The sequence below is a fragment of the Erpetoichthys calabaricus genome, chromosome 17, assembly GCF_900747795.2.
Source record: "Erpetoichthys calabaricus chromosome 17, fErpCal1.3, whole genome shotgun sequence".
Classification (NCBI taxonomy): domain Eukaryota; kingdom Metazoa; phylum Chordata; class Cladistia; order Polypteriformes; family Polypteridae; genus Erpetoichthys; species Erpetoichthys calabaricus.
The window spans coordinates 95,648,276-95,660,718 of record NC_041410.2 but is presented as its reverse complement, the minus strand read 5'-3'; the positions used below and the strand labels follow the sequence as shown (position 1 = coordinate 95,660,718).

Below are 12,443 nucleotides of genomic sequence, written 5' to 3'. Positions count from 1 at the left end.
TGACACATACCCTCTTATAAATGAATCTGATTAATGTGAATGTAGATTTCAAGGAGTCCATGGCGACTGGCATTGTAGGCACTTCATCACCTTATCATTTTACTTTTTCCCTAGGAAAGTTTAGGAACATTATTACATTTCATTATTAACAAAAACGCACCCCTTAATGTCTATGAATCGCAGACTTCAAGCAGTTGTTGCATGCAAGGAATATACGACAAAGTCCTAAACATGATGGCTGTAACTGACCTGCCACTTGCTATGCCACAAACACTGTGGTGACCTGAAATGGGGAGGCCATGTAGAAAAAGTGGTGGGTCACCAAAATGTATGCAAATCTCCTTAACTGAAACACTGAAGTGTGCACTTTAATCACAAGTCTGAATTATTTGATCTGTAATTTTAAACTGTAGAGCAGAGGGGGACATCAAAGAAAAATGTGTCTTTGTCCCAAACAGTACAATAAAACGCCATTCTGTTTATGTGTGTGTGTCTGTCCAGTACCTCTGAACAATCTACTTGGTCATTTGGCTTTGGTAGCTCAGTGGTAAGCATGACAATGTCACAATACTTTAGGGATGTGAAGCTCAATTCCTGATTGTGACTTTATTTTTATGAAAAAATGATTTGAAATAAGAGTTTTTCAATGGCAACAAAGTGACTTAACTTACTGAGTGATGTTGGTTCACTAAATGCTAATAACGCAAAGCCTGAGTAGCCTTTAAAGATGTGAAGTATCCACAAGAATCTGAATGATGTTGTTATGGCGGGTATTGGGGGCCCATCTACCATTGGTGGTAGTCACAAAGTGGACAGGAGGTGAGCAAGGGGACATGAAATGACCGGGTCTAAGAAGCAGGCTTGACGGAAATGCGATGAAGATAGGGGGCGCCAAGCAAGAGAGGTTGAAACACACGAGGATGTTGAAGAAAGGCTGAGGAAACATGCACGGCAAGAAATACCGAATATTTTTAAATTTATTCTATTATCTGTCTACAAAAGGTAATATAATATAATATAACTAGTTGTGCTACCAGTCAAAGATGAGTTGAAATATAAATAATCAATATTAACATCTGCAGTTCACCATCTATTGGAATGTATTTTCTAATGCATGTAAGTAATAAAATGACTTGCATTTTCATTCCAACAGATGGTGCATTACAGACATCTGTACTAAAAAAATGCATTGCATTTGTCATTCCAAAAGATGGAGCAACACAAACATTTGTAGTATTAAAATGATTTGCACTTTCATTCCAACAGACGGCGTATCACAAATATTAGCCCCGCTTTTACGAATCCCATACCAACGGACATATAATAAAGATGTCACATTGGGGGCACACACCCTTATCCCTTTATTAATGTGGATAAGTTGATGTCCATCTGGCAGTTACTCTCTGTTGGATGTATTCAGTGTCAAGATTTGGAGTGCAGTGTGTCCGTCCAATAACTATGTCTCTGTTATATATCACTTGGTATGGGATTCATTAAAACAGTGCTAAAGCTTGTGATGCGCCATCTATTGGATTACAGAAACAAAGCAACCGGGCAGACACACAGACTCTTATCCTTTTATTAAGTTGGATATAACAGTTTGCTGACTGGTATTGCATATTGCTTATTTTAAACAATTGTGTCTTGCCCTGTTAACTTACTTTAGATGAACACATCAGCTAAATAAATGACTGCATCAAAATACGTGTGTAGGCAAATGCTCTGTCTATACCTTTACATTGAATTAAACATAGACTTCTTGTGAAACTTCTCCTACATTTGATGGTGCAGTAGACCAGTTTTGTTTCTTTCACTTTATCCAGTTGTTAATTTTCCAAACCAAAAGGATATTGTGGTCCTACTCCAGGAGCATTAAGGACAAGGTTGGACCCAACACTGGATAACATGTATCACTTTCATATTAATTGCTGGCAATGTTTGAATAATTATAGAATATGTTTAACATACTTATTGTATTATTATGCTATTCTGTACATGCAGCATAAGCTAGATAAAGGCATTTAGTCTGAGAAATGGTCTCGTTGTGAAGCATTCATGGACATGTCATTTCAATTCAAACTCTACATTGGCTGTGACACAAGTTCCAAAGTAGTCTTCTAATTTCGGAATAACCTTTAGAAGTGTTATCATAAATCCGGTCGTCCAATCGTTTAATATTCCCAAACCTGGCCACTACGAGGGTCTTTGGGGCTCGTCGCGTGCAAAGCTGGTATGTAACACGTCCGTGATGCCATTTCGTCGAGTGGGCCCACAATCCCTCACAACTTTAACTGCTGTTCTGACACGCCTGTGTTTGGAATGGAAAACGGAATAACAGGATGTAAAAAATATGCAATGTGATTCGAACCCGGACAACCGAATCGGCAAAAGAGTAACGCTAACCACTGCGGCTGTCAAATCGCTTTAAACCATCGATAAATGTGAAGCGTACCTTTCTTAAAGACACGTGTTAGAATTTATTGCAGAATTCTCCAATCTCGATGAACTTTAAAATAATTTGTCTTATTTTAATTATATTATAATAACACACTGTGTTCACTATGGTATATTTCGTGTGAAAATAAAACGACAATCGTATATGTCACACAAGTCATCCTCTTTTACGCATTGCTTTAGACGCGCGTTCCCTTTAAGTTTCTACCTGTACCTGGATTTGATGACGTGGGAGCGAAGCAGTTAAGTCGGTGGGTCAGGAAGTAGACGACGGTTGCTGAATATCAAAAGGGAACTCGTGCGGGTATCGAAAGTTTTTTTTTTCTTTCTTTTCTCGGACAACTAAAACGAAAAAGAAGAGAAGTGACTCGGACAAGTGTCAGGATGTCGGCGTCGGCTGTGTTCATTCTGGATCTCAAAGGGAAGGTGAGGATTAGTCCTGAACAGGCATACCCAAAATGGTCTAAATCAGTGAAGTCTGTAGTTTTGAAAGAAGTTAAGGTGTAATTGAATACAGTTGCTCCGAATCTCCCTGTTGAGGTTGCCGATTGCGAGATCTGACTTGTAATAATTTCGCAGAGTGGTGGTCACTTCACTAAGAATGGAGATTCATTTCTCCACTAACTGCCTGGTGTGGAAAATGAGGTGCGTGATACGGCTCTCCGCAGACAGGGGGCTGTGGGGTTTCGATCCACCCCGTCACGAGCTGCGGAACTTGGGGTGGGACATCAGTTCAGCCTGGGATGGTTTGAACTGGGCTTTGGAGTCACAGTTCACTGGTGTAACTGAGAGGCGTTTTCGGACACTTTAAGGGGAACATAATCTCTGTTCAGCTACCAAATTACGAATAAAATCAGAAAGCATTTTTTTTATATATTCAGACTGGAACCATTTTCAGTCAGGTCTTATGGAAAGGGTTACTGTAAAGTTTAAAAATATATGTTTGAGTTTGAGCAAAATAGTGCATATTAATAAAATGAAAAAAAAATGTGGAATTTGTCCATAAATGTATGCAATTAACTGAAATGCAATTATTCATGACTTAACCAAGCCACAACACACACTTAATTTGGGCTTTCAGATTAATAAATAAAATAAAACCAGCTGCTGTGAAGAACTTTAAACATTTGCAAGGTGGGATACAGTCCATGCCAAAAAAAGTCACTTTCAAATGCAGAGTGTTTTATTACTTTGACATTCATATAGCCAAAGGGATTTGTTTCGGCTCCACTTGCTTCATACTTTTATACACAAAAATATCCCTTCCAAAATTTACCTGAAAATGTCCTGTTCCATCTCTCAGTGGCCTAATGACAATGGACAAGTCCTAGACAGGAGAAGATGGGAGGTTCAAATCCAAGGGCTGGCTGAAAATGTGACCATCTTTACTGTGTATTATAAGAATAATATTTTCCCAATCTTACCCATTTGTTTTACTTTAATAACCAAGTACATGAGGTTGATGTTCAGGATCATAGGCGTTGTGTTAAATTGTAAGGTTGGTAAATTAAAGTGATCTGGAATTTTGCAGTGGAATGAATGAAAGCAGTTAAAGTGAAAGGAGTGTTTAATCGGAATGGATAGGAGTATTTCATCTACTGCATTTATCACATATTTTATTCATTCATTCTTAGACCTATTTAATTCAATTCATAGTAACAGAGGACCATAACCTGTCAGCAGTAACAGAGGCAAGGCAAGGTCTATTTAATAAATACTTATTTAGATCACTGAAGCCTGTAAAAAATCATCAAAACTTCCAATAGCTGTTTGGACTATTGGTGGGTTTGAAGAACAACTGGGAAGATATTGGAGAGAGCTGCTTTCTGTCTTTCATCCAGTGCTGCCAGGAAGGATTAGTGGAAGAATAATGCATAGCTGATTTTTTGTTTTTCATTATTATTATAACTAATGACATTTGTACACAGCGTGACACTATAGACAGGATGCAGTACACAAACCACTTAAAGTCATCTGGAAATGCACAATTAAAGCTAGTAAAGTGGAGCAAAGAGCACAGATGATAGTCTGATCTATTTAGATGTTTCTTCTTGCATCATGTACTCTGATACCTGAAGGAACCAGAGTGCTTGAGGTCAACCATAAAGGGTCCTACCAGATTCGTAATGGTACACAGTATGTTCTCCCGTCATACTTTACGTGTTCACATTCCTAGTGATCCTATCTACTTCAGAATGAGTGATTGATCAGCATCATCCTCTGGTGTAGCAACTCTTTTTTTTGTATTTTTTGAAGGGTGTCTTCCAAGATGATAGAGATCATATATATGTGTGCATATAATGGTTTGATGCAAACCATTATTTTTGGAGTGCAAATCTGGAATGCACTGAGTATTCAAGACTACTCCTCTAATGATATGACATGATAAGCAGTGTTGTCCAACTCTATTAATGTGACATGAGATGAAGAGTGGTGTCTGCATCCTTACGGTAGGAATCTAAACACTAACAAGATTCCACATCATGGAGCATACCAGCCGGTTTGGTGCCACATAGTGGCCCACTATCCAATTAAGTGTGGGTGTGCATCTTATCACACTGCATGTCTTGAACTTTGTGTCAATAGTGGTTAAATACGCTGTATGTCTTCTCAAACCCACCTTAATTTAATTCAGGACCTATCATGTCAACACTGCTGCAAGGCAGAAAACAATCCCGGCCATGGCATCACTCCATCACAGGACTCACACAAGTATACTCTCACTTTCTTATACTAGGGCCATTTAAAGTCACTGATTTGCCAGACTCTCAAGTCTATGGAATGTGGGAGAGCACAGAAGGGCAAAGCCATGCAGATAACAACCAGGAGAGGGATTATTAACTCAGGATGCTGAATTCATGAGACAGCAGTGCTAATCATTGTGCCAATTAATTTTGATATTTAATGTATTTGGAGCCTCTACATAATCTTTTTTTTTTCCTTATTTAGGTGCTGATATATCGAGATTATAAAGGAGATGTTAGCATGTCTGAAATTGATTTCTTCATGCCAGTGCTAATGCAACAGGAAGAAGAGGGGCTGCTGTGTCCTCTCATCTCACATGGCAAAGTTCATTTCTTATGGATTAAGCACAGTAACCTGTACTGTATCCTTTGATCAACAAGCACCCTGCATTGATTTTTATGTGTTGCAAATTCCCTAGGGTGTTTGTGAAATTAATATAATTTGTTTTTCATAATTAATCAATATTTTTGGATTCTAAATATTTTACCATCTTATGTTATTTTGATGGCCACTGCCATGTTCTTTATAATCATGGTTCCCAAGTTCAGGCCTGGAGACCCCTCTGACTGCTGGTGGTTATTCTAACCAGCTTCACAATCGGTGCATTATTCTTACTTTTAACTGATCTCATTGATTCTCATTTGGGATTTTGTTTTAGCTAGTTTTTTTCTCTGCTGTATGTACAGATTCAATCTATGACTGATCATTGTTTTGCCACATCCTTTAAACTTATTTGCATCTATGTTACTTGCTATCCTTTTGTCAATGTACTTAACAGTAATACACATTTCCTGAAACAGTTCAATCCAGTTAAAGATAGCTTATGCAAGGCAAGCAAGGAAAAACAAACTTGGATTAGGCGCCAGTTCATTGCAGGGCACAGTCAAGCATACAGCCACACTTAATCACACTGAGCCAGTCTGGAGTTTGTGGCATGTGGTAGTAGAACCAGAACTCCCAGTAGAGTCCTACACAGATATACTGAGAGCGTGGGATACTAACCATGACTACTGAAGCTCACACCACCACAAAAAACGTGTGATAAAAATGCTTTGAGGTTCCATTTAGTTGTTTTTACAATAAATAAGTTGCAATAACCTTTGACAAGGTAAATTTGGAAGAGTAAATGAATCGGTAATTGAGGTCACTTTGTTCACTGAAAACATTTGTTTTAATATAGACAAAATTTACCAATGATTTTTAAAAGGGAGTTTTTAACATTCAATAAAATTGCACTGCATGCTCTATTCTAGATATCTCAACAAAACTGAAATGTTTCATGCAGACATACAGATGGAAGGACATAACAATGACAATAGGAAAAGATATTTTCCATACATCCATTTTCCAGCCCGCTGAATCCGAACACAGGGTCACGGGGGTCTGCTGGAGCCAATCCCAGCCAACACAGGGCGCAAGGCAGGAACCAATCCTGGGCAGGGCGCCAACCCACCACAGTATTTTCCATACATGTACACATATATAAAGGAATACACCATCCAAAAATTATTTTTTTTATATATGTTACATATTCCATGTACTTTGTAGTGGTGGCCAAGAAAGGTCTTTTTGACTTGAAGATCAGCCTTTCCACATAATTCTTTGGTCAAGAGTCCTGTCTTCAATTACTGGCCACCACTGGGGACTGTTATGTCATAAACATCTTTCCCACAATTCTGCATAAAACCACAAGATTGAATTTTTTTCTAGGCCACCATTAAAATGTACATGGAGTGGGTAACTTATAAAAATATATATACATATATAATTTTTGAGTAGTGCATTCTTTTAAGAAAAGGGTGCAACCAAGAGCTATGTGAAATAATATTTCAAGTCCATTTAATCAACGTGAAGGGAGGAGGAAGTGCCCAAAGCCTATCTCTGCACTTGGTGCAAGGCAGGAACCAGCCTGCCAGATACCAGCTGGTATCTATCAATTGGAGGGACCACTTTGGAATTGCCAATTAACCAAACTTGCATGTCTTTGGGAATGTGGAAAGAAAATCCACAAAAATAAGAGGCAGATTGTGGAACTCCAAGCAGAGGATTTGAAACCAGAATGCTGGATTCATGAGGCAGTAGTGCTTACCACCATGCCACACACAATTAAGATGTTCTTGTTTTGAACATTTACCATGTAGCTGCCATTTTTACTTCCTCTGTATTTTATATGTGATCAATTTTGACTTTCTCTGTATTTTTATATTTAGATGACATAATGTTTAATAAAGTATCTTGTGGCCCTCAATTAGAGAACTCTGGTAGCACTAATGGATGGATGGAGATCTTATGGTCTCTGTCCTTGACATTCAGAAAATGGGATAGATTGGGTGATGGACGGAAATGTCACAGTGGTGAATGTTTTATGAGTCCAGGTGACAATACTGCCAATCAGGAGGAACTGATACAGAGTTATCAAAATTTTGTGAACAACGTTTAGTACCTTATTAAAAATTTATTACATTTATTGATATCACAAAAATGCAATTAAATAAAGGAGTGGATATTTTATGTTATCGTACAATGCTATTACAAACCAGGCAGATAGCACGTGCAGTTGTTGTAATAAAGTATTAAAAGTTGTTCACATCCTTTTGACTCATTCTTGAAGCTCATTGCAGCCATTGACTGTCAAGCCCTCTGTATCTAATTCAGGTTGTGGTAGGAGCCAAGAACCAATCCTGGATAAAATGCCAGACCACCACAGGGCAATCATGCAGACATACTCCCAATTAATCATTCCAAGTCCAATTTAAAATCACCAGTTCCAGTTGGGACATATGAGGTGTAGGGAACTGGGATATCTGCAGAAAAGCTCACACTAAAATATACAGAGTGTGCAAACACTTCAAACAACTGACATCACTGGGATGCACACCTTAAAAGAGACCATGACGAATATTTGCTGTGCATCTTTCAGTAATGAACAGCACTGATCTGAAATGTTGCACTAACCATTGTGAACCCAGAGAACACTTCTGAGACATCCATGGTCCAAATATGTCAAAAAATGCCAAACTCTACATAAAAAGAGTTAATTTCAAAGGGTGAGATATTCATACCAGGAGAGCATATACATACAAACAAACAGTAAAAACTATGAATTCCAAGCATGATCAGCTAATCATTTCCAGAATCTTGAATATTGTGTAAAATCCCTGGGGCAGTATTATGAAAGTTCCCTCTAGCAGCCCCATTTGTTTCTATAAAGCTGTGTCTTGGCCAACGGTTTGACCAGGTAAACCCCAGACAGGAAGTTCTCTCTGGTAGTTGCTAGGAACACTGAGATTGCATAGTGTCTTCTGCTGCTGTGGGGGACTCTCAATATTTCAATCGAGAGCCCAACCAGCCCCCCTCCCACCTCAAATTATATTTTCCTTTAGTAAAGTAGGAAGTTGTAAGGTCCTGATTTTGTCAGGTAGTAAACCCCCAACCCCCAGTAGTTGCAACCTAGATTTCTATGTACTATCCTTGCATACCATTTTTCTTTGAAATCACTCTCACAAAAAACAAAACAAAAGATCATATAAATCAAATCAAAGCATTTTTATTGTTTTTTTTATATATTTCTGGCTGTGTTACAAAATCTCTCCAATGACATAAATATGGCTGAAGTGAAGTATTTAAAATGAGTAGACATGCTAATCATTTGAAATGAAAACAGGTGTTTTGCAATACAAATTTGCCTTTAGTCGTCACATGTGACATTCAATCTGCTGGTGCAGACTGACTTGTGCCCCCTCGCTGGGCTCACTGCTGTCACTGCAGGATTCTGAAGCTCAAGGGAGATAATACAATCTTTAAATTTTTAGTATCTGTGGAATAATGAATTAACACATTCACACACAGAAAGATTACTGGGATTGATGACAAGACCAAGAAAGCAAACTGTTTTCTTGCAATTGTGAATTTAAATTACATACACTACTATGTTCTGGTCTTTGAATGTTTTCAAGTGTGTGGCATGGTGGTTAAAGCACTGGCTTTTAAATCCAGATGTTTGTGGGTCAGTTCCCACCTGTGACTTACTGGGTGACCCACTGCAAATCACTTAGTGTGCTTGTGTTACAACTGTAAGAAAAGAAAACTTTAAAGCTTTTTAAACATTCTAAACTAATATGACTCCCTGGAGAAAAAAGCATCAGCTGAATGTAAAATAAAAGATAATGAAGATATGCTAGGTATTAGCCCACCTTGCTTGTGAAGGCCTGGAAAAAGCTGTGAGAGGGAAGTCTGTTCTGCCCTGCTCTGCTCGTTATAACAGAGACCCTCATTTGGAGAACGGGCTTAATATACTGTATATATATATATATATATATATATATATATATATACTGCGGTGGGTTGGCACCCTGCCCAGGATTGGTTCCTGCCTTGTGCCCTGTGTTGGCTGGGATTGGCTCCAGCAGACCCCCGTGACCCTGTGTTTGGATTCAGCGGGTTGGAAAATGGATGGATGGATGGATGGATATATATATATATATATATATATATATATAATAGGAATTTTGTTCCTCCTAGATACATTCTGAAACACTCCAAATGTGTAAATTTAAATATTTTAGTTCACTGTGGCTTCATTGCTACAAGGATCCACTTTAAGAGCAGAATGACGTCTTTTGCTTCAATGATAGAGCAGAGCAATGAGTGGGTTTCTCACATCAATGCTTGGACGCACTAATTCAGTACTGGGCTGAGGCACCTTCTTTGTTCTTCTGCAGTTTTCCTGCTACTGTGCATGGGTATGATGTTAAATGCAAGTGTGTGGTCATGTTTTACAGGGTGTTCTGTGATGCACAGGTCACTATTCTTGAGCAAGTCACATCATCCATTCAAACCCGGGCAGGGTGCCAACCCACCGCAGGACACACACAAACACACCCACACACCAAGCACACACTAGGGCCAATTTAGAATCGCCAATCCACCATTTGTTCATTAATTTGGAAAGTCACCTTTAATTTCAAGGAAGATCAGAAGATTGTGGGATGCTTCCTTTATAACAAAACATTCTCAAACTCACATATCCCAGTGCAGGGTAGCAGTATTGGGCACAAGGCAGGAACTAGTATTCACAAAGACGACAATTAAGAGTCTCCAATTAACTTAACTTGCACATCTTTGTGGATGCTGGGGAAGGGTGTGGTGTAGTGCTGGGATACCTTAAAAATAAAGTGACATATCTCCCCTCTGCACAGCTAATGTGTAGATTATCCGTTATAAGATTTCCAGGGTTTCTCTGGATGATCTTCAGCCAGTTATGTAACCAGCCAGTGATTCAGTTCAACTGTCCACCACCCATTTCTGTCTTTTGTGGTACTTTTTACAGTGTGTGATTTAGCAAATTATTAAAAAAAAAGTGTCTTTGTCAAATTCTCATGCCGTTAATTAAAGAAGGAATTTTCTAGTGACTTCTGGAAAAGTCCACCCAGTCTGTTCCAACATAAGCAAATGAAAGGAGTGGTCTTTCACACGAGTCTCTCATTTTTCCACTTTTCTTAATTTTTACTGTTGTCCTTGCATACAATATGTGAATTGCCATTTAGTCTAAAGAATTCTACTGGATCTACTTTATTGATGCCTTTGAGAATTTTGAAGACCTGAATTAAGTCCCCATGCAGTCTCCTTTACTCAGGACTAAACAGGCTTAATTCTATACGCTTGTCAGTTTAGCACATGTCCTTAAGTCCTGAAATGCACCTTTTTGCTCTTCTCTGCACAGCTTCAAGTGCTACTATGCCTTTCTTGCAGCATGGTGACCAGAACTGCACACAATATTTCAGATGCAGTCTTACTAGTGCATTACATAGTCTAAGCATAATGTCCCTCGATTAATACTCAACAGTTCTTACGATATAGCCTAGTATTTAATTTGCCTTTGTAATTGCTTCTGCATTTCTGGATTCAGAAAAAAAAACATAGGCAAGATTATCACACAAATGACTTGCTTATAAATGAAAGTGTCTACTTTGCTTAGTTCATTTTTAAAATTAAATTAAAAATTAGTTATTCTAAATTAGCCCAATATGATTGAATATGGGGTTGTATGAGTGTCCCAGCCAGTGTTGCTTTCTACCTTACACTTGCTAGTATAAGCCCCCTTTCCTATAAGATTGAACTGTGTTAAGCATGTTCAACAGGATTGTTTCCTCTTTTATTTTACAAGGGAAACATTTTTTGTATATTAAATGGTTTTCTTTTTTGCTCAACTAAAGCCATACATTTATTGTTTCTATCTGTGGCTCCAACCCAGATCAAGTTACTTAACCTACCTGTGCTTCGTTTGTAAAAGAAATGGATGTACACAAGCTGTAATGCATCTTGGGATGGTGTTTCTCTAACTAAAACATGCTGTTTTAAATCAGTGTGGTTTGTTTATCTGTTCTGTACGCGTATGAATTGAAAATGTCCAACATACAAGAAGAGCTTACCTACATCGGTCTTCATTATGGGTGTGATTGTTAATGAACACTGGAAAAAAGACATTTATGAAAATGTTCCACTTCACACTTCTATGTTCACTCCTTTCACTCAGTTGGCCTGTGTGACAAAGCAAATAAGATTGGAATAAATGGGGGGGGCGGGGGCACCAGGCATTCAGTTTCAGAAAATATCAACTTGAGAGACTACCAGAGGACACTCACACTCCCAGTGTCATGTGCTTCTGGCCATTCTTGATAATGACTTAATCACGCTGAATTGTGTGTCCATACTCGAGGAGACTGATTTCATGGATTGCCATTTGTTACTAAACAGGTTGTGCCTTTTTCCCTGGGTTTTCACAAACATTCAGGACATTTTCCTTGATGTACTTCTGTGAAAACAGTGGTGGCTGCAACCACAAAAAACTCCAATGCTTCCTTGGTGTACACCTTCCTCTACAAGCTAGTGGAGGTAAGAAATAGAATTTTGCATCACTTTAATTTTTTGTCCTAAACCTGAGATATACTTACTGAAACCTGACAGAAGAGGGCGCTGTGCTTCAATATAAATCTGGACTGTGAGATTTTTCTGGCAGGACCTTGTTTAACGAGGGCTCCATACAGAGAGCTGCACTCAGGCTTTCAGGCTGCTGACTTCATTGGTGGGACTGCTTTGGGTGGGTCACCACAAGCAGCTATTCTCATCTTGTGGCTGGAAACTTGGCCAGATATTCCTAAACTCAAGAGTCGGTGACTTTACTGTGTACTGGGGTGTGGCTTGACCACCCTGACAACCTTGTGTTTGAATTTTTGTTGACAGCA

At 38.7% G+C, this 12,443-nt stretch overlaps 2 protein-coding genes across 2 annotated transcripts in view; one reads left to right on the top strand and one right to left on the bottom strand.

The window, feature by feature from the left end:
• smarca4a (SWI/SNF related, matrix associated, actin dependent regulator of chromatin, subfamily a, member 4a) overlaps positions 1–11,756 on the bottom strand; it is a 71,681-nt gene extending 59,925 nt beyond the window's left edge. Inside the window, exon 1 of the mRNA XM_051920577.1 lies at positions 11,631–11,756. The gene's annotated coding sequence lies outside the window, so the exon portion shown is untranslated. The remainder of the gene's footprint in view (positions 1–11,630) is intronic.
• Positions 2,689–12,443, top strand: part of LOC114667248 (AP-1 complex subunit mu-2) — a 19,294-nt gene continuing 9,539 nt past the window's right edge. Inside the window, exons 1-3 of the mRNA XM_051920291.1 lie at positions 2,689–2,880; positions 5,404–5,560; positions 12,026–12,093. Coding sequence (XP_051776251.1) covers positions 2,839–2,880; positions 5,404–5,560; positions 12,026–12,093 — 267 coding nt within the window. The 5' untranslated portion in view covers positions 2,689–2,838. The remainder of the gene's footprint in view (positions 2,881–5,403; positions 5,561–12,025; positions 12,094–12,443) is intronic.